We start from the raw sequence: 23091 nt of genomic DNA on the forward strand, positions 1-23091 counted from the left end.
GAGCCGGATCACACAGGGGTGGCTTCAAAGTCGTACAGCACGACTTGAAAAACTACATCTGTATAGAAGTCAATGCAAGCCGCTCTGAACTTGCCCCAAAGTAGTACAGGAACCTTTGAGTTGAGTTTGACTTGAGTCGCTCCTATTAGAACGGTTCCATTGTAGAGAATGGAGCGCGACTTGTCAGGCGGCTAAGTCACCTGACAGGTCACCCCTGTGTGAACAATGGCTTTCTTCTTGTCACTCTTCCATAAAGGGCAGATTTGTGGAGAACACGACTAATAGTTGTCCTGTGGACAGATTCTCCCACCTGAGCTATGGATCTCTGCAGCTCCTCCAGAGTTACCATGGACCTCTTGTCTGCTTCTCTGATGAATGCTCTCCTTGCCAGTCAGTTTAGGTGGACGGCCATGTCTTCATGAGATGTTCAAAGCTTGGGATATTTCTTTATAATCTAACCCTGTTTTATACTTCTCCACAACTTTATTCCTGACCTCTCTAGTGTGTATCTTGGCCTTCATGATGATGTTTGTTCACTAAGGCTCTCTAAGAAATCTCTGAGGACTTCACAGAACAGCTGTATTTATACTGAGAGTAAATGTCACACAGGTGGACTCCATTTACTAATTAGGTGACTCCTGAAGGCAATTGGTTCCACTAGATTTTAGTTAGGGGTATCAGAGTAAAGGGGGCTGAATACAAATGCCCCCCACACTTTTCACATATTTATTTGTATCATTTATCATTTTCCTTCCACTTCACAATTATTACCTCTGATGTATGATGATGATGAGGATCAGATTCGGTCCTCCTTGCTGGTAGCGGGTTGGACCCTCTTTTGCCTTCATTCTTGGTGGCATAGATACAACAAGGTGTTGGAAAGGTTCCTCAGAGATTTTGCTCCATAGTGACATGATAACATCACACAGTTGCTGCAGATTTGTCAGCTGCACATCCATGATGCAAATCTCCCATTCCACCACATCCCAAAGGTTTTCTATTGGATGAGATGTGGTGATTGTGGAGGCCATTGGAGTACAGGGACCTCATTGTCCAGTGGTGAGATGATTGGATCTTTGTGACATGGTGCATTATCCTGCTGGAAAGAGCCATCAGAAGATGGGGACACTGGAGTCATAAAGGGATAGACATGGTCAGCAACAATACACAAGTAGGCCGTGGTGATTAAACCCCATCCCCCACACCATTACACCCCCACCACCAGCCTGAACCGGTGATATCCCATCCCCCACACCATTACACCCCCACCACCAGCCTGAACCGGTGATACCCCATCCCCCACATCATTACACCCCCACCACCAGCCTGAACCGGTGATATCCCATCCCCCACACCATTACACCCCCACCACCAGCCTGAACCGGTGATATCCCATCCCCCACACCATTACACCTCCACCACCAGCCTGAACTGGTGATACAAGGCAGGATGGATCCATGCGCAAAATTCTGACCCCACCATCTGAATGTTGCAGATGAAATCCAGACTTATCAGACCAGGCAACATTTTTCAGATCTTCTATTGTATAATTTTGGTGATCCTGTGCCAATTGTAACCTCAGTTTCCTGTTCTTAGCTGATGGGATTGGCACCCGCTGTGTTCTTCTGCTGCTGTGGCCCATCTGCTTTAAGGTTTTATGTGTTGTGTGTTCAGAGATGGTATTCTGCATACCTTGGTTGGTTATTTGAGTCACTGTTGTCTTTCTATCATTTGGAACCAGTCTGCCCATTCTCCTCTGACCTCAACAAGGCATTTTCCTCCACACAACTGCCGCTCACTGGATATTTTCTCTTTTCCCCACCATTCTCTGTAACCTGAGAGATGGGTGTGTGTGAAAATCCCAGAAATACTCAGACCGGCCCGTCTGCCACCAACAACCACGCCACGTTCAAAGTCACCGAGATCCCCTTTCTTCACCATTCTGATGTTCGGTTTGAACTTCAGCAAGTCGTCTTCACCACGTCTAGATGCCTAAATGCATTGAGTTGCTGCCATGTGATTGGCTGATTAGCAATATTTGCTACCAAGCAATTGAACAGGTGTACCTAATAAAGTGGTATATATATATATATACAGTATATAGTACATTCACACCAGTCACTGCCCTCAAGGAGCTTACAGTCTAAGGTCCCGAACTCATATTATACATACATTGGGGCTAATTAACCTCCCAGCGTGTCTTTGCAGTATGGGAGGAAACCCACACAGGCACAGGGAGAACATGCAAACTCCAGGCAGGTAGTGCCCCCTGGTTGGGATTTGAAGTGATGACCCCGAGTGCTGCCAGGTAGAAGTGCTAACCACTTATCAACATTGGAAAAGACTAAGAAATTGCAAAAAATGGACTTTGTAGGCACACACGTAGGATACAAAAATATTTGAATTTTTAATTGGATAAAGTTAAAAAGGTAAAATGTAGAAAACATAAAAAGAACAGACATCATACTAATGATGACATAGAATACATGACCCCGGGGACTCCAATAACACCTCCAAATATTATAATCTAATCCAGTGGGATGAGAAATAAGATCCGGTATAACCAGTAGCGGCATCCAAGAGGAATAAAGTGCATGGGGTAGTTGAGTCGCAGTGTGAGGTCACAGGAGGATTTTCCCCTCTACATGTTTCGCACAATTGTGCTTCTTCAGGAGATTACAGATCTAATAAACATGGAAAAAACATCAAATAAGTATATATATATATATATAACATACTATCCAGTACATAAAACAATATAAACAATGAAATGGTCATTTTAATGGGATCTATCAGGATGGAGCCCAAGTCTGGTGACCACCGGGGGAGGGGGAAGTAACAATCCTCCCATGGGGACGCAGCCACACATTACACAAACTAATAAATTAACCACTTCAGCCCCGGACCATTTGGCTGGCCAAGACCAGAGCACTTTTTTGTGATTTGGCGCTGCGTCGCTTTAACTGACAATTGCGCGGTTGTGCGGTGTGGCTCCCAAACATAACTGACGTCCTTTTTTTCCCCCAACAATAGAGTTTTCTTTTGGAGGTATTTGATCGCCTCTGCGTTTTTATTTTTTTGCGCTATAATCAAAAAAAATGCGACAATTTTGAAAAAAGAAAAGCAATATTTTTTTTTTTACTTTTTGCTATAATAAATATCCCCCCAAAAATATATAAAAAAAACATTTTTTTTCCTCAGTTTAGGCCGATACCTATTCTTCTACATACTTTTGGTAAAAAAAAAATCGCAATAAGCGTTTATTGATTGGTTTGCGCAAAAGTTATAGCGTCTACAAAATAGGGGATAGTTTTATGGTATTTTTATTAATATTTTTTTTTTTGGCAGAGATCAGCGATTTTTATCATGACTGTGACATTATGGCGGACACATCGGACACTTTTGGCGCTATTTTGGGATCATTCACATTTATACAGCGATCAGTGCTATAAAAATGCTATAAAAATGCATTGATTACTGTGTAAATGTGACTGGCAGTGAAGGGATTAACCAGGAGGGGGCACTGAAGGGGTTAAGTGTGTCCTAGGGATGTGTTCTAACTGTGGGGGGAGGGGCTACGTGTGACACGACACTGATCACCGCTCCCGATTACAGAGAACTGTGATCAGTGTCCTGTCACTAGGCAGAACGGGGGAAATGATTGTTTACATCAGCATTTCCCCGTTCTTCCTCTCCGTGAGACGATCGCGGGTATCCCCCCAGACATCGATCTGCGGGACCCGCGACCACACCCATGGAGCTCGCGGTGCCCGCCTACAATGCCGCATCTTGAAGGGCGACGTACAGGTACGTTAATATGCCTGTCCGTGCCATTCTGAAGACGTATATCTGTGTGAGCCGGTCAGCAAGCGGTTAAAAAAGTTTTATGCATAACAAGTCAAATTTTGCAAGATATATTCCATAGAAATAGATACATAATATGAAGATTTTTAAGGTAATACATTGTAGGGGTCATGTATGAATAAATCACACAAAGAATCCCCAATATTGAAATAGTAAAATTCTGTAAAACAAAAAAAAGAAAGGGAAAGAAAAAGATAATCGGTATGGTACCTAGAACTATGTATATACATTATGCATGCCAGAAAATTATATGACCAGTAAATAGAGAATATTATATATATATAATGTATGTAGCACTGACCCCCGAAGGAGCTGCTGATTTATTTGGGCCTGTACTCTGCTTTATACCCCCTGGAATATCTCAGTCCCCCTGACACAGCTGTGGTGTAATAGTGTGCAGTTAGAATGAAATCACAAAGGCAAGTTCACAATACTCAATATAATATACCTGTTTGTAGTTACCTTACCCTCCTCTTGGCTGGTGATGAAGAGTAAAACAACACTCACACAGTTGTACTTAAATGATAACCGTATTTACTGTAGTTGTATTAGAAGGGTTAAACTACAATGCTTGTACTGTCAGATCAACATAGTCTGACAGACAACTAAACTTTACAAAGGTACAATACAGGTGTATAATGTCTGAAATAATATATGAGAAGTATAACAAAGTGTAGCACTGGTAGATTTTGAATCTACCGCTGATGGGTAAATCTTGTGGGTTACTTGTTAGGTGAAGTTAGATTTGCCTCTGTTCCAGCTTGGCTGAGTTGCAGTATAGTCCCACACTACGCCGGTGGATGTCGTTGTCGCCATGGGCTGGTGTTGGAAAGGCAACGTGTTGAAGCGTATGAGTGCTCCTCTGTCCCGGAGACAACTCGGTGGAGGTGGTCCTCCGAGTTGCATTCTGGGAGAGGGTATTTATGAGACAGACATCATGTTTAAGGGTTCGTTTTCAGCCACCTGCTGGCCCTCCTGGCCGACAGGTATGCGTTAAGAGTACCACCTCGTGGTCCTCCGTTCCGGAGGCCTATGTCGCTGCGGCGTGTGGGTGGGCCCAGAAGCCTGTCTGGGGCCTACCACAGCAGCAGAGGAACGGTCCTGAGCTGTCTGTCCTGAGGGAAGAAGATGGACAACCGAGAAGATCCCAGGGGAGGACCCGTCATGGAAGGATCATGCAGAGTGCTGGTCTGGAGAGGGGCCTGGTGACTCGGTTGGAGGACGTATCCTGAAGTAATCTTACTGCATAGTACTGCCGGGTTGGCTTAAAGGTTCAAGTACTGTGTCTGACATTCATCATAAACCAATACATCCTGTGGCAGAGGATCGTACGGGTTTTTGCTCTAAACAAGTCTGTGGCAGAGACTTTTGTTCGTGTTACGTACTGGCTGCTAGGCAAGTGAGAGAGGCCTATCCAGGCGGGCAAAGATTGAATCCCACAAGGGGAGCGCATTCAACTACAAGTGTTCAATTCCAAATAATGTTCTAAAGAATACTAAGAAAAGGTATTTGAGCTTCCCTGCAATTTTCCTTCTGCCTCTTTCCTGCTACTTCCTTTATTACTTGTTCATTAAAGCATTGGAAAACCTACTCAAGTGTTTGGTGCCTACATCATCCAGAGGTAAACTCAACGGGACCCTAGACCCGGTGCTGGTGAAACAGAGGTATCGAGAGTGAAGGTAACAGCCTGCTTTAAACCAGCAGCTCCACTGTGAGTTATTGTTACATGTGGGGGCGTCGTCCGGGATTTGTTGGCCATCAATTTCTCACAACCTAGAGAAGTGTTTCACCGGGAGTTTACGGTGAAAGCTGGACTTTGTTAATTTCTCAGGAAAAGAAGAGGTTAAAAGTTGCAGGACTTTATTTCTGACTGCGTAGGCAGTGGGCACCAGTGAAAGCCTGGGAGCTACGTGATCAGAGGAACAAGTGGGAGGAGCCTAGCCTACTTGATACCACGTGGGACGCGTGTATGTGTGTGTTGGCGCCAGAGAAGAAGAGAGGCCTCGTGATCATGCTGAGAAGATCAGAGTGTGGCCATGTCTTTTTCGGTGATGCAACCAACTGTGGGGCCTAGGATGTTCCCTGCCAGCACCGTTGCGGGTGCTATGCTGACCGGAACCTTGTTTACAGATACCGGCATTCATCTGAAACCGCAGGGGAGGTTAGTTCTTTATACCGTTGGAGATATTGAAGGACTGGGCATGCTTTGCCACAAGTGTGAAGGACTGTTCATCCATCTCCGTCCATTTGTTCGCTGCCCGCAATGTGGAGAATATTTGTTTGTGGTGGAGCAACCTACCATGTCGCCCCGTGCTTATCGTATGGACTGGGCTACAGGTATCACCACAGTAGAAGCTGCTACTACTGCTGAAAAAGAACGGCAGGCCATGATTTTACCTGTTGTCACCGAAAGTGTTCCTGAGAGAGATACTGCGGTAACCAACTCATCAGCGGACATTACTTTGATTTCTGCGTCCACTACGCCTATCCCCATTGTACCTGTCCAGAGGAAGGTGGGATATGTAAAGGCTTCCTGCGGCCTACCCCAGAGACTGCCCGAACCGGGGAAGTTCACCTCAGGAACGGGTGAGAGTTCACAGGGGAATGTATCTGGGACTTTGTGTAAATATTTGCCGGTGGAAGAGTTGAGAGATTCGGAGATAGAGTCCATGTCGGATCTCTCCGGTGATGATGATTTATTTGAGACAATGTCACAAGAACTGTTATGGGCTCAGGGTGAAGATGTTGCTTCTGCCTTAACTTTCTCAGAATGGACAGCCCTGGATTCTGGGAGAACATCGCCTTGTGTGGAGCCGCACAGTACTGTTGGGAAGACATTGCCTAAAGTTACTACTTTGTTGCCGACACCCGTCAGGTCTATGGTGAGCAAGTCATTGAACTCTTGTGTGCCCCCTGGTTTGGGGAAAAATAGATCGTTGCCTAAACTTGCACATTTACAGAGAATGCTTAACAAGCGTGTGGCCACGGAATATGGTCTGGAGTTCCCATATGTTACCCAGGACATTATGCAAGAGATTGAAGCTAACCGGGAGCTGTGGTACAGTGAAGCTGTTTGGGACTATTTGTCTGTGCCTAAGCCTTTCCGGAAAACTGGATATTCTCTCACTATGGACGAACGCTTCAGTGGATATTTCCTACACTGGAACTATGGTTGGCACATTTGTGCTAACAAAGTGGTCATTTGCAGACCAGGAAAAGATGACGTGGTGTACTTTATTACTACACTGGATAAACAGGGAAAATCGCTGACATTGCCAGATCCTCGGTTCTACTGGTGATTATGGATAAAGAACTGTGGGGTATTTAGATAGATAAATTAAGAAACAAAAAGAATTGCGCTAGTAGGTAACAAAATGTGCATGAAATATAAAAGCAATGACAAACCTGAGTGGGCACGATTATATGCAAACACAGAACAATAATATGAACAAAAATAAATCAAATTGAATCCCTCATACAATTTTAAAAGTCCAAAGGGTGAACTAAAAAACAGTCTGGACGGTGGCACTAAACCACCAGTCTAGATAAAACTCCAAGTGATTAACAAATATTCATCCGTGAGAAAGGCCGTCCACCACCAAGAATGGAAGGGGTCACTCCTTACCGGAAGGCCACGATCCCCCACTACAGAGGATCACAGCTCGCAAACACAGCTGAATCTGGCAACTGGAACCCGCATCGGTATCCACTACAGGGTCATCACAGCATCAGCGGTAAAGGACCAACTCGTGGAAGGGGCGTACCAAAAAATAAAGATGGAACTTGCATAGTGTAAAACCATAAAAGGCTTTATTCAGAAACTCACAAATACACACTTACAGTGTCGTCCAGAAAAAAGAGCCTTAAGTCCGGTCCGTTGGCCGTGTGGACTTGGACAAACCCATCCTACTGGAAATGGAGCACAGATTGGAGGTGACATCAGTGGTTGTCTAGCTCCGCCCTATGCGTTTCATGACAACATCACGTCTTCCAGGGGCACAGGCGACGCACTACGTCACCTCTCTAAATAGTGTAGAACCAGGAATTTCTGAGTCCTATGCGGGTGTTGTTCTCATTGAGCCTCTGTCTATTTGGATCAATCATTTCATCCAAGGTTCCCCCGTTTTTTCCTAAATCTCTTCCCCTTTTTTTCCCTTGTTTTTACCCTGTTTCATTTAGCCACATTTAAATCAATTGGCTTAGGTTGCAATTTTACAATCATCCACTAGATGCCACTGTTCATTTTTGAAGTAGTGACACCTTAGTGGTGACCCCTATGTGAGATTAATTCTATTTCCGGTATTCAGATTTTGAATAAATTTTTTTTTCAATTAATATTTGGAAAAGATTTTTGTTTTACTAGATGTGGCTAGCGGATCACATTGGGTTTTTGATAAAGGCCTTTCATAAAGGTACGCTTAATCCCTTTTTAAACCTGAATTTTTACATAATTATTTGGAATAATGGGAATGATGCTACATTATTTTTCTAGTATAGTACCGGGTTTAAACAGCATCCTTGCAAGCTGTATTCATGGTTGTAATATTAAATTGATGACCGAGAATGTCCGTGCTGTGGCTATTCACAACATGCCATTAATATTCCGTTTTATCCTTTAATTTTATTTATGTATTCTAACATTCTTAACAGATTTACGTTTAAAAGTTTTTTTAGAAGAAGGATTCCAGCATGCAGAATAATCTATGTGTTGCGGTAATTTTTATGGTTCCATTACCATTAGTTCACATTCAGATGTGTATCCTGGATTTGCGGTCCACCTGTGGTATCTGCCGATCTATAGATAGACCGGGGCTCAAAACGAGGCTTGGTTAGGTTCTACACTATTTAGGGAGGTGACGTAGTGTGCCGCCTGTGCCCCTGGAAGACGTGATGTTGTCACGAAACGCGTAGGGCGGAACTAGACAACGCACTGATGTCACCTCCAATCTGTGCTCCATTTCCAGTAGGATGGGTTTGTCCGAGTCCACACGGCCAACGGACCGGACTTAAGGCTCTTTTTTCTGGACGACACTGTAAGTGTGTATTTATGAGTTTCTGAATAAAGCCTTTTATGGTTTTACACTATGCAAGTTCCATCTTTATTTTTTGGTACGCCCCTTCCACGAGTTGGTCCTTTACTGCTGATGCTGTGATGACCCTGTAGTGGATACCGATGTGGGTTCCAGTTGCCAGATTCAGCTGTGTTTGCGAGCTGTGATCCTCTGTAGTGGGGGATCGTGGCCTTCCGGTAAGGAGTGACCCCTTCCATTCTTGGTGGTGGACGGCCTTTCTCACGGATGAATATTTGTCAATCACTTGGAGTTTTATCTAGACTGGTGGTTTAGTGCCACCGTCCAGACTGTTTTTTAGTTCACCCTTTGGACTTTTAAAAATTGTATGAGGGATTCAATTTGATTTATTTTTGTTCATATTATTGTTCTGTGTTTGCATATAATCGTGCCCACTCAGGTTTGTCACTGCTTTTATATTTCATGCACATTTTGTTACCTACTAGCGCGATTCTTTTTGTTTCTTAATTTTTCCAGTGACATATGGGTGTCATATTGTTAGAATTGCTGCTGTTTATTTTATATTGATTCACGTCATATTTTTCTAAACATCATATAGCGCAGTTTCCCCCCCTTTTCTTTTTATTTAGATAGATAGTGTCAGTGTTCAGAGATCTTCGTGATCAAGATTTGGTGTTTAGCTCTGTGTTTCTAAATCCAAGGCCCGAGTGTTTTTCTTCGCTAGCTGGACTTCTTTCGTTTAAAAGAAATGACATACCTAAATATATATAGGGATGGACTCCTCAAGTTATTTTAGTTGGTTCCTTAGTGGGAACATAAGAAAGATTATGGGAAGAGAGTTTCATTTCTCTATAAGAATGAGACTTTGCTCCTAAACTGTATATATCTTGTGTGTGTGTTTAACTTTATTTCTTTTCAGGAGCAAGTGGACCTGCTATCAAGCTGTTAGGCTTTCCAGCTGGGATAGATAGTGGGGTTGCAATAGTTTTGGTGTGGTTTTGTTTACGGATGTGAACATATTGTTTAAAAAGAAAAATGTAGAAATTGTAATATCTCTCTACTGTCTTCTTCTCTTCTTTACTTTAATCCAAGTTTTAAGCTCAAATACTTACTCTCAGGCTTGGGAGTTATTTTTTTTTTTGATGAAAACGTCTATTGTAGTGGGGGGAGTATGTAGCACTGGTAGATTTTTAATCTACCGCTGAGAGGTAAATCTTGTGTGTTACTTGTTAGGTGAAGTTAGATTTGCCTCTGTTCCAGCTTGGCGGAGTTGCATGTAGTTCCACACTGTGCCGGTGGATGTCATTGTCACCATGGGCTGGTGTTGGAAAGGCAACGTGTTGAAGCGTATGAGTGCTCCTCTGTCCTGAAGACACCTCGGTGGAGGTGGTCCTCCGAGTTGCATTCTGGGAGAGGGTATTTATGAGACAGATGCCATGTTTAGGGGTTCATTTTCAGCCACCTGCTGGACCTCCTGGCCGACAGGTATGCCTTAAGAGTATCACCTCGTGGTCCTCCGGAGCGGAGGTCCATGTCGCTGCGGCGTGTGGGTGGGCCCAGAAGCCTGTCTGGGGCCTACCACAGCAGCCGAGGAACAGTCCTGAGCTGTCTATCCTGAGTAAAGAAGCTGGACAACCGAGGAGATCCCAGGGGAGGACCCGTCTTGGAAGGATCATGCAGAGTGCTGGTCTGGAGAGGGGCCTGGTGACTCGGTTGGAGGACGTATCCTGAAGTAATTTTGCTGCATAGTACTGCCAGGTTGGCTTAAAGGTTCAAGTACTGTGTCTGATATTCATCATAAACCAATACATCCTGTGGCAGAGGATCGTACGGGTTTTAGCTCTAAACAAATCTGTGGCAGAGACTTTTGTTCGTGCTACGTACTGGCTGCTAGGCAAGGCCAATCCATGCGGGCAAAGATTGAATCCCACAAGGGGAGTGCATCCAACTACAAGTGTTCAATTCCAAAGAATGTTCTAAAGAATACTAAGAAAAAGTATTTGAGCTTCCCTGCAATTTTCCTTCTGCCTCTTTCCTGCTACTTCCTTTATTACTTGTTCATTAAAGCATTGGAAAACCTGCTCAAGTGTTTGGTGCTTATATCGTCCAGAGGTAAACGCAACGGGACCCTAGACCCGGTGCCGGTGAAACGGAGGTATCGAGAGTGAAAGTAACAGCCCGCTTTAAACCAGCAGCTCCACCATGAGTTATTGCTACAAAAGTAAATAGGATACCGTCAGAGTGAGTGTATCTCACTCTAAGCACTGTCCTATTTCCTGCGCGCTTAAAGCTATACCAAATCAAATGTCCACTTGATTTAGTATAATACAACACTAGGGAGCTCCCTCCTGCAATATCACACCCCTTGATATAGTAAAATTACCCAAGGCCTTGCCTTATGTGTTACTTAACAGTCCTTCTTTATCTTCTTTTCTTCTGCTAGCATTAAGGTAATTTTGTAATCCAAGAGTTAATGATACCTGAACAAACTAACCTGATGTATAAAGCAAGGTCCTGATGCAGCAGATATAACTAACTTTGATACAGTGACTTAGTGTTGAATCCTCTTGACTTTGCTTGTGGGACTACGGGTCCCAGCAACTCTGTCTTGTGTAAACTGATGTATGAAAGTGCGTCAAGAAACTTGTGGGCCTCAGCCCTCTCACCCAACCAGGACAATGCTGTCAGGAGACTCCGCTCTGGTGTGCCGGGTTCTTCCTCCGCAGTATCTCAGTTTGTTCGCTGTGGCCACACCGCCACACTGTACTACTTCACAGACAACCAGGAGTCCTCGGTTACCTCCTTAAAGGGTCTCTGGAATGGTCACTCTGCTGCTCCAGCATGCAGTGATGTAAGGCCGGATCAAAGACTGCTCACAGATGACCGGGAGTCCTCGGTTACCTCCTTCAAGGGTCTCTGGATGATCACTCTGCTGCTCCAGCATGCAGTGATGTAAGGCAGGATCGCTGGCTGCTGTTCCGCTCCTCACAGGGTAGGACGCACTGGGATGGGGACCTCACACAGATCCTCCCAGGCTGGCCATGCATCTCCAAGAGACCTAAGATGGCTGCTCTGAGCCTTTTTATAAGCTTCCCACAATGCAGTTCTGCTCCCCAAGGATCATGGGAGTCACTGTGCATTGTGGGCAGGTCAAGTTAATGTCCAGATATAAACAAACAAGAACTTCCAGGTCAACTTGAAAAGCGAAAAGAAAATAAAGATTCAGTCCTTTTGCACTTTGGCCACTAGATGGCGCCAGAGGATAAGATGTAACATTAACATTAAGTTACATCAAAAATGTGTCCCCGCTACACATATAAAAAATATATAAGATATATAAAAAAAGCAGAGGGCTTACCAGTGGCTAAAAAGGCCTATAGATAGCAATGGTTGATAACCATGAGAACTGGGACTTGTATTGTGTAAACGCACTTTAAGCTGGTCTAAGCTGGCAATTATCACTGTAAAATATATTAGTGTTAGGGGTACAGTATTTTTTTTTTTTGGCATGCATAATGTATATACGGGTACCATACAGATTCTTTTTCTTTCCCTTTCTTATTTTTTTTTGTTTTACAGAATTTTACTATTTCAATATTGGGGATTCTTTGTGCGATTTATTCATACATGACCCCTACAATGTATTACCTTAAAAATCTTCATATTATGTAAGTATCTATTTCTATGGAATATATCTTGCAAAATTTGACTTGTTATGCATAAAACTTTTTTAATTTATTAGTTTGTGTAATGTGTGGCTGCGTCCCCATGGGAGGATTGTTGCTTTTTGCCCCCTCCCCCGTTGGTCACCGGACTTGGGCTCCATCCTGCTAGATCCCATTGAAATGACCATTTCATTGTTTATATTGCTTTATGTACTGGATAGTATGTTATATATATATATATATATACTTATTTGATGATTTTTACATGTTTATCAGATCTGTAATCTCCTGAAGAAGCACAATTGTGCGAAACATGTAGAGTGGAAAATCCTCCTGTGACCTCACACTGCGACTCAACTACTCCATGCACTTTATTCCTCTTGGATGCCGCTACTGGTTATAGCGGATCTTATTTCTCATCCCACTGGATTAGATTATAATATTTGGAGGTGTTATTGGAGTCCCCGGGTTCATGTATTCTATGTCATCATTAGTATGATGTCTGTTCTTTTTATGTTTTCTACATTTTACCTTTTTAACTTTATCCAGTTAAAAATTCAAATATTTTCTATCCTACGTGTGTGCCTACAAAGTCCATTTTTGCAATTTCTTAGTCTTTTCCATTTAATGTCGGGACGTTGGCATATTGTTATCAGTGTATCTACAGTGTCAGCATAATGCCATCACGGTATCCGTGATGAAGACACGGTGATCTCCACCATTCACTTTGATCCTCCTTCAACTTACCCCGAGCTGCCACTCTTTTCCACTTGTTGGCGTTAACAACACCCATAGTGTTGCTTCGGTCCGTGGCTCCTGGTACAGCCCTACAACCCCTGAAATCCTGGAATCTTGGACTAAGAACAGTGTTAACTATCTCCGGGTGGTATTACCCGAATCTGACATTCCGTACTAGGCTCTCAATGCAGTCAGCATGATAGTGGGCTATTGAAATGGAGACTAGATCTTCAGGGCTACAACCATCCATACACAAGATGCCAAACGGTGAGCTGTATGTTACCCCTAGTACTCATAGGGAAGCATCACTAGTACATCCCGTTTTTTCCTTGTGTCAAGTTACCTTGAAGCATAACTGCACCCAGTCTCTGATCCCCCACCAATAGTGCCTTAATGACTGTTACCAAGCGGGCTCTGAACCACGGCACCAATAGTCCATAAAACTTGAGGAGATCTCCATATACTGCAAGCATACTGTTTATACCTTCATTGAAGCATCCTATTGAACATCTCAATATATATGTTTTACATGAAAAGTAACTTTTTCAATTTCCTACTCATATAACCAAAATGTTTGAAGGATCCCATCCCCAGATTTGATCTTAGGATCGGTTTATGTCTGCTTGTGTGTGAAATGAATATGAAGTGTGTGATCTAGGTATGGTGGCCACCTGTGTCTCATCTAGACGTTAAGTCTCATTTTAATGTGTTGGAGATGGGTGTAGTATTCTATTATCAATGTGTTTTGTATATGCTTTTTGGATAATCCATAAATGATATTTAGCATTCACCGGCCTGTCCTCTTTGAAGAATTTCTGTGGGCTTCTCCCGGTTTTTGTATCCACAGTGTCACCCTGTGAGGATACACATTAAATTCCATTTTTTTTACACTTATCAACATTACTCTCTATACTTTGCCTATCACAGCTAAAGCCCATTGTAATATGGCTACTGTGATCTCACCTTTTATTGTGAGGGGGGCTGGCTTATCCAAAAGCCCTTTTATTGGCCCTTCCAAGCCAGTTGACCTAAGCTCAAAGGCCAGGCAGTGCATTTTGATTATTATGGTAAAGTCCGGCATTATTTTGCTGGGTCCGCGAACCTCGAACAAGTTAGAATTTGCTGTGAATCCATGATGGCAATCAACCCTCATCCTTACTCATTGACAAAGGCTGTTTATTGTAAATTGGTCCCAATAACTTCCATATACAGTAAGTGTATATTTACAGAATGTATATTAGTATGTACTTCTCGAAAGGAACAAAAAAAAATCACATTAATTGTTGAACGTACCTCACCAAACTTGTCAATTAATCTGTTGATGTGAGATCTTGTGTATCTCCATTCATGTGCAGCATTCAGTTTAGTTCATTACGAGGGAACATGCGAACAGGCAAAAAATTTGTTCGAACACGGTTAAAGTCTATGGGACACGAACATGAATAATCAAAAGTGCTAATTTTAAAGGCTTATAAGCATGGTATTGTCATAAAAAGTGTTTGGGGACCTGGGTCCTGCCCCAGGGGACATGTATCAATGCACAAAAAGTTTTAAAAACGGCCGTTTTTTCGGGAGCAGTGATTTTAATAATGCTTAAATTGGAACAATAAGAGTGTAATATTCCTTTAAATTTCATGGGTGTATATAGTATGTCTATATGTATGCCTGTGAAGGGGCGCATGTTTCCCATATTTAGAACGGTCTGACAGCAAAATGACATTTCTAAAGGAAAAAAAGTCCTTTAAAACCACTTGCGGCTAAAATGAATTGTCGGTCCGGCAATACACATAAAGGTTCATTGATAAAAACGGCATGGGATTTCCCCACAGGGGAACCCCGAACCAAAATTAAAAAAAGAATGTGTGGGGTCCCCCCAAATTCCACACCAGGCCCTTCAGGTCTCATATGGATTTTAATGGGAACCCCACGCAAAAATTAACCTGTTACGTAAATGGGTGACCCCGCCCCCTCTGACAACATGGGGAAAGCCATAGGGAAGTCCCCGTGTGTCAGAGAGGGCGGGGTCACCAGGTGGCCCTGCCCCATGTTATATAAGAGCTGTCATCTGAACAGAATCATCACACAGCAGGAGACTCCCATTGAGGCAGATCGGAGGATGAAGCGGAGAAGAAGAAACTGGACAATGATGCCGGATGAGAAGACCGGAGGAAGATAGAGGAAGAACAAGATGGAGGTAAAAGAACACCGAAGGAAGACCAGAAGAAGATGGAAGAAGAAGAAGAAGAAGAAGACGACATCAATAAAGGAATTGTCAAAAACCGTCTATTGTCTTTAACATTTTTGACACTTTTTTGTGAAATAGTAGGGGTGTACCCCATTACCAATTCACACGGGGGCGGGATCTGGGGGTCCCCTTGTTAAAGGGGGCTTCCAGATTCCGATAAGCCCCCTGCCCACAGACCCCCACAACCACCGGGCAAGGGTTGTGGGGATGAGGCCCTTGTCCCCATCAACATGGAGACAAGGTACTTTGGGGGCTACCCCAAAGCACCCTCCCAATGTTGAGGGCATGTGGCCTGGTATGGTTCAGGAGGGGGGCAGCTCTCTCGTCCCCCCCCCCCCCTTTTCCTGCAGCCTGCCAGGTTGCGTGCTTGGATTAGGGTCTAGTATGGATTTTTAGGGGATCCCCGTGCCATTTTTTTTATTTTGGCGAGGGGTTCCCCTTAAAATCTATACCAGACCTGAAGGGGGACCCCCACACCATTTTTTTTAATTTTGGTGCGGGCTTCCCCTTAATATCCATACCTGAAGGGCCTGGTATGGAATTTCGGGGGACCCCCACGCATTTTTCTTTCTTAATTTTGGTTCGTGGTCCCCCTGTGGGGGAATCCCATGCTGTTTTTTTCAATGAACATTTATGTGTTATAGTGATGCAGAAAACAAACACAGAAGCATTTAAAGGATAAATTTCTAGTTTATTGAGACATCAGTCTTTGTACAAGGGTCTCCTCCATGGCGGTGGAATGAACGGTCGGAGTGCCTCAGCTGCTCTCACAGAAGAAGGTGTTGCAGGCCACAGTCAAAGAGGCCACCAAGATGACAAACTCCTGAAAGTCTACCTCCCCATCTCCGTTCTCATCCAGCTCCTTCAGGATCTTGTCCACGGAGGTGGCGTCTTTTTGCTCCTAGAGAAGGAAGACTTAGATTTAATCAACCATTGTTTTCCTATCTTTCCCTGGTTCCTGCCTACATTACACCGAGATTCCATTCTAGAAGCGTATCCCACAGGAAATAGAAAAAGTGTATTTAGTTTGGAAATTTGAGGCTTTCATGGTAAAAATTCTACACGTCTGTTTTTTTCATCTTTGTAGTTTGTGTATCAAGATTATGTGGTCCTCTTTAGAATTAGTCAACGCTATGCAACCCTTTATATATTTTTTAGATAATGATTTTTGAATGTCAGGTATCAGCAAAAAGACTTTTCAGAGGGTTCTCCAATCACCAATTTGGCTGTTGATTGAGACTGACTTGCTTTAGAAATAACTACATGCAGTATCGGGAGTAGAGTTAAAAGATATTACTTTTTATTTATCTATTCATTCATTCATTCTGGAGTCCTTGTCCCTTTAGAGCCAGTTCACACAGGGGGGCTTCAAAGTCGCCCAACTCTACAGAACGACTTACAAAACTACTTCTGTATAGAAGTCAATGCAAGCCGCTCTGAAGTTGCCCCAAAGTAGTATAGGGACCTTTGAGTTGAGTTTGACTTGAGTCGCTCCTATTAGAACGGTTACATTGTATAGAATGGAGCGCGACTTGTCAGGTGGCTAAGTCGCCTGACAGGTCACCCCTGTGTGAACAATGGCTTTCTTCTTGCCACTCTTCCATAAAGGTCAGATTTGTGGAGAGCACGACTAATAGTTGTCCTGTGGATAGATTCTCCCACCTGAGCTGTGGATCTCTGCAGCTCCTCCAGAGTTACCATGGACCTCTTGTCTGCTTCTCTGATGAATGTTCTCCTTACTCGGCCTGTCAGTTTAGGTGGACGGCCATGTCTTGGTAGGTTTACAGTTGTGCCATACTCTTTCTATTTTTGGATGATGGATTGAACAGAGCTCCGTGAGATGTTCAAAGCTTGGGATTTTCCTTTATAACCCAACCCTGCTTTATACTTCTCCACAACTTTATCCCTGACCTGTCTGGTGTGTTCCTTGGCATTGATGATGCTGTTTGTTCACTAAGGTTCTCTAAGAAATCTCTGAGGGCTTCACAGAACAGCTGTATTTATACTGAGATTAAATGACACACAGGTGGACTTTATTTACTAATTAGGTGACTTCTGAAGGCAATGGGTTCAACTAGATTTTAGTTAGGGATATCAGAGTAAAGGGGGCTGAATACAAATGCTCCCCCACACTTTTCACATATTTATTTGTATAATTTATCGATTTCCTTCCACTTCACAATTACGTGGCACTTTGTGTTGGTCTATCACATAAAATCCCAATAAAATACATTTACATTTTTGTTTGTAATGTGACAAATGTGGAAAATTTCAAGGGGTGTGAATACTTTTTCAAGGCACTGTAAGTGTATGATTTAAGTACTTTCAGCCTCTAATCTATATTTAAGTTTCATTCTCTCTTTTTTTGTAAATTCTTATAATGAAAAACTTCATAAAAATATACTATTTTTAAAAAAGATAAGGCCATTGCACTGTTTATGATAGAGGTTGTCCTGTTTATTGGACTCTTTTTTACAGGTCCACACATATTGTATGTTCCTAATTTAATCTTTTATACAATTTGCAAAACCAATAAACCTATTGAAATGAAAAAGATATCACTTTTAAACGTCAAACTTTCTGCGAACACAAATGAACTCAAATGGTTGCACATCTGTACATGTCTCGTCTTCTTGTGTCTCACCTCAAGATACTCTCCAAGCTCGTTCTGTAGAAGATCCTTCAGTTCCCTCTTGCACAGCTTGTGCTTGTCACCTTCCCGAGCAGAATATGTGTGGAAGACTTCGATAAGTGTATCCATGGCCTTTTCCAGTTTTGACATCTTGGGATGTATAGGTCAGTAGACAAGTGGATGAGTTGAAGTTTGGTTTGGTGTACCACCAAAAATCAGAAGCTGGAACTAAAAATGATAGCATAAAATATATATTTTGTATTTGAATGGAGCAAGTACGGAGATCTCTAAACCAGAACAAGTTGGTTGATAACATGCAACAATGAACCAGGGAAAGGGTGAGGACCAGAGACATGGTTGTAGTCTTACAGAATGAACAGGAGAATTAAGGGGGTTTGTTTTGGTGGGTGGTGGTTTGCAAAGGAAGTCTGAATTACAGTTAGTTATATGTTTAGTGGAACAAAAAAAAAAAAAAAAAAAAAAAACTTAAGAATCTCAGCTAGTTGGATGTTTGGTGGAACGACAGAACTTAAGAACTTCAGTTGGCTGTATGTTTGGAGGAAGAGGAGAACTTAAGACTTTCAGTTGGTTGAAAGTTTGGTGGAACACCAGAATTTAAGAACATTGACACTTGAAACAAATGTAGTTTTCAAATCAGATGGGAGCAGAATCTTCCCAACAAATGGGACCATAGAACAATGAGCCATTGGGGTGGGAAGATTTAAAGTTATGAATACGGGTTTACAACTCAAAGAAGAAGTTTGCTCTCGAAGTTTGGATTGGTTTATGTGTAGGTGTAAATTAATGAGTAAAGTAAGATATGTAGAATAAGATATGCTTTAACAGAGTGGAGAGTTGTACAGAGGACCTAAAAACAGGCTAGGTAGGGTTATTAAGGAGATGGAAAGTCTGAGATGAAGTATGCATTTTAGGCTATTGAGTAAGGCACAAACATTTTTTGGTGGACCCAATGAGAGTTGGATATATGGACTGATGTAAAGAGAGATGGAGATGAGATATGTATTTACATTTACAGAGGAAGGAGAATAGAGACATTTTTGGATGGACGAGTTGGATAGACAGACTAACGGACTGATGGAGAGTCATATGAATGTATGGTCAATGCCGGTGTACCTTCCCAATCCTCATTTGAGCTGAGGAAGCCACTCGGATGTGCAATGAAAGATCTCCAACTTTACAAAACAAGTCCAGTTTCTCAACTCCAGTTTTCAAGTACCCCAACAGGTCATGTTTTCAGGCTTTCCATCATTTTGCACAGGTGATTTGATCAGTTTCACTGCCTTAGTAATTACCAGGGAAATCCTGAAACATGACCTGTTGGGGGTACTTGAGGACTGTAATTGAGAAATACTGTTTTACGGGAAAAAGAGGACAATTGGAGAAGTGGAGAATGGTGGAAGGATAGGACAGACGGACAGATGGAGAATTGGATGGATGGTCAGATAATGAGCAGAAGTTCTGAGCACCAATTATGGTTGGCTGTCTACAAAGACCCAACAAATATGACAGGTCCAAACAGAGATGTGCACCATGGAAACATTTTATTCATTTTGAGTTCATTTGTGAAGTTAAAAATTTAGTTTCATCATATTCGTTATGTTTGAATGATTTGTTTTCAGAATTTGTTTTGTATGATCGTTCACATTGATTTAAAATTTGAATTGCGTAATTCAAGTTTATTCGGGTTTTGAAAGACGGCTATATTCATTCTATTTTTTATTTTATTATATTCCTTTATAGTCTATTTTATTCTACTCTGTTTTAGTGTTTTCTATTCTATTATACTTTTATATTCTATTCCAATCTAGAATAGATTAGAACAGAATAGAAAATAGAATATAATGCAAAAGAATAGAACAGGAAAGAAAATAGAAAAGACTATAAAAGGAATATAATAGAAAAAAAAATGGAACAGAATAGAATATAAAAAAAAAAAAAAAAAAAAAAAAAAAGGAAGAACAGCATAGAACAAAATAAGAATAAAATAAAACAAAAAAAAAAGAAAAGCACATAATATAAAAAGAAGAATAGACTAGAACAGAATAGCAACGAATAGAACAAAATAGAATAAAACAAAGAAGATACTAGAATACAATAGAATAGATAATAGAATAGTACAGAATGGAAAATGAGAATAGAATATAAAGGAATAGAATGAAAAAGGATAGAAAATAAAAAGGATAGAATATTCTTTTCTTTTCTATTCTATTTGTTGTATGGATAGGTGGGTGGACAAATGGAGAAATAGATGGATGCCGGGATAAGGTCATTTGGGAAATCAGAGTATGATGGATGGGCAGGCGGAGAATTGGATAGATGCCTGCATAAGGTCTTTTGGATAAGCAGAGCATGATGGATGGACAGGTGGAAGCACAGACGGAGAATTAGATGGATGTCGGGATAAGGTCATTTGGGGAAGCAAAGTATGGTGGATGGAAAGGTGGACGTACAGACAGAGAATTGGATGGATGCCGGGTTAAGGTCTTTTGGAGAAGCAGAGTATGGTAGATGGACAGGTGGATAGATGCCAGGATCAGATCATTTGGAGAAGTAGAGTTTGATGGATGGACAGACGGAGAATCGCATCGATGCCAGGATAAGGTCATTTGGCTAAGCTGAGTATGGAGGATGGATAGGTAGACGGACAGATGGAGAATTGGATGGATGTTGGGATAAGTTAATTTGGGGAAGCAGAGTATGGTGGATGGATAGTTGGATGTACAGATGGAGAATTGGATGGATGTCAGGATAAGGTCATTTGGAGAAGTAGAGCATGATGGATGGACAGACGGAGAATTGCATAGATGCTGGCATAAGGTCTTTTGGGGAAGCAGAGTATGATGGATAGACAGGTGGATGAACAGACGGAGAATTAGATGGATGCCAGTAGAAGGTCATTTGGAGAAGCAGAGTATGGTGGATGGATAGGTGGATGTACAGATGGAGAATTGGATGGATGCTGTGATAAGGACAATTGGAGAAGCAGTGTATGGTGGATGCACAGGCGAATTGGATGGATGCCAGGATAAGGTCATTTGGAGAAGTAGAATATGATAGATGAACAGGTGGACAGACGGAAAAATAGATGGATGCAGGGATAAGGTAATTTGGAGAGGCAGAGTATGGTGGACGGACAGACTGAGAGCTGGATGGATGCAGGGATAAGGACAATTGGAGAAGTAGCGTATGGTGGATGGATAGGTAGACGGACAGATGGAAAATTGGATGGATGCCGGGATAAGGTAATTTGGGGAAGCAGCATATGATGGATGGACAGATAGAGATTTGAATGCTGGGATAAGGTCAATTGGAGAAGCAGCATATGGTAGATGGATGGTCAGATAATGATCAGAAGTTCTGAGCACCAGTTAGGCTGGGTTCACATCTTTGTGCGATGCGGCTCACAGCAGGGGTTCGGTGCATCCCTGTTCACAGTTTCAGGTCCAATTTCGGTCCAAATTTTTGCCTGAATTTGGACCTGAAAATGGACCAGAAGACGCACAGGACCCCTGCGCAATACGCTCTGGAGATGTGTGAACCAGCTCCACTGAGAGGCAGTCACAATCTCCTGACACGCGAATTGAATGCGGAGAAACTCGCATCCAATTCACAATAGCGTGAACCCGGCCTTATGGTTGGTGGTCTACAAGCAGAGACCCAACATGATGGATCCAAACAACGAAGCATAAAATAAAGAGCGGTTATGTACACAGAGTCTGGTGTTAGATGGAAAAAAGACATTCCGAGATTTTTAGCAGTAACAGTACCTCTCGGCAGAGACGGTTGTCAGTGTTTTGGACTCACCAGACTGGATCGAGTGGCTGTTCTTCTGTAGCACCCGGCGATTACTGCTCACCTTTGGTCATCTCCACTGCTGGTCTCCTTTTCATCTTTTCCTTGGGTGTATCTGTTACCTTCCAAACAATGAGGTCTGTCCTTATCGGGTGTCACCGTTGTCATTTCCATACCATCATTGTAGACTTCTGGCACATCACCTGGGAGACCACAGGAAACCGGACTCCTGACATGTAGAGAACCTTCTGAGATGCCAGACACCTGTTGTTAATGAGTCGTGTTAAGGATCTGCTCTTTGTATTCCTATCAGCTGGTCTCACACATGGTGCCTGATTGAGCTACCTGTTTACATAACAGCGAGCATGCTGGGAATCAGCCTACTACATTAGGTAATTATGGTTATACTCTACTCAAGTATATCTAATAAGTCACAAATCCCAATGAGATCACGCACATCATGGTCCCGATTATCACATTTAAAGAGACCCTGTCTTCCTAAACAAATTCAGAGAGCAGGTCCCTGTAATAGAAGAACCAATATGGTCACCTCTGGTGGCCCATGTCTCCTACTATTCCTCAGTTCCAGAGCTGCAGTCTTCGTCAAGTTGCCAAGCACTTCCAGGAGCGATGGGTGCCAGTTCTATCCCACCACACTTTGTGGTTGCTTCTCTGACCAATATGTCACAACAGGACTCATGTACGGGTCAGAGGATGTAGCCCCAAATACTGGCCAGGATATGGGCAACCAACACTCAGAAGTGCTGAAGTGTCTAGGAGCAATGATCCCCAAACTGTGGCATTTGCATGCTTTTATCCGGCCCTTGGGGCATTATTTCCTCCACTGTCAGCAACAGTTGGGCAGATCCTGGGTTGGTCCCTGGGTAGTTCCTGCCACTGATACCAACCATGGGGCACTATTCCTCCTCCCCTGATACCAACTATGGGGCACTATTCCTCCTCCCACTGATACCAGCCATGGGGCACTATTGCTCCTCCCACTGATACCAACCATGGGGCACCATTCCTACTCCCACCAATACCAACCATGGGGCACCATTCCTCCTCCCCCTGATACCAACAACGGGGCACTATTCCTCCTCC

At 42.8% G+C, this 23091-nt stretch overlaps 1 protein-coding gene across 1 annotated transcript; it reads right to left on the reverse strand.

Moving 5' to 3' along the window:
• Nucleotides 1-16168: 16168 nt before the first annotated feature.
• On the reverse strand, nucleotides 16169-22547 carry LOC141116546 (protein S100-A1-like). Its single transcript, XM_073608944.1, has 3 exons — nucleotides 22000-22547; nucleotides 18187-18402; nucleotides 16169-16443 (listed from the first exon to the last, which is right to left on the reverse strand). The coding sequence occupies exons 2-3, from the start codon at nucleotides 18322-18324 to the stop codon at nucleotides 16300-16302; spliced, it is 282 nt and encodes a 93-aa protein (XP_073465045.1). The 5' UTR covers nucleotides 18325-18402; nucleotides 22000-22547; the 3' UTR covers nucleotides 16169-16299.
• Between the last annotated feature and the right edge of the window lie 544 nt (nucleotides 22548-23091).

This window comes from Aquarana catesbeiana, linkage group LG13 (assembly GCF_042186555.1).
Source record: "Aquarana catesbeiana isolate 2022-GZ linkage group LG13, ASM4218655v1, whole genome shotgun sequence".
NCBI classification, from domain to species: Eukaryota; Metazoa; Chordata; class Amphibia; order Anura; family Ranidae; genus Aquarana; species Aquarana catesbeiana.

Coding starts and splice junctions, on each gene's coding strand:
- LOC141116546 (XM_073608944.1), bottom strand. CDS start 18,324: ATGTCAAAACTGGAAAAGGCCATGGATACACTTATCGAAGTCTTCCAC. Junction 16,444..18,186: donor AGCTTGGAGAGTATCTTGAG/GTGAGACACAAG, acceptor TTCCTTCTCTAG/GAGCAAAAAGACGCCACCTC.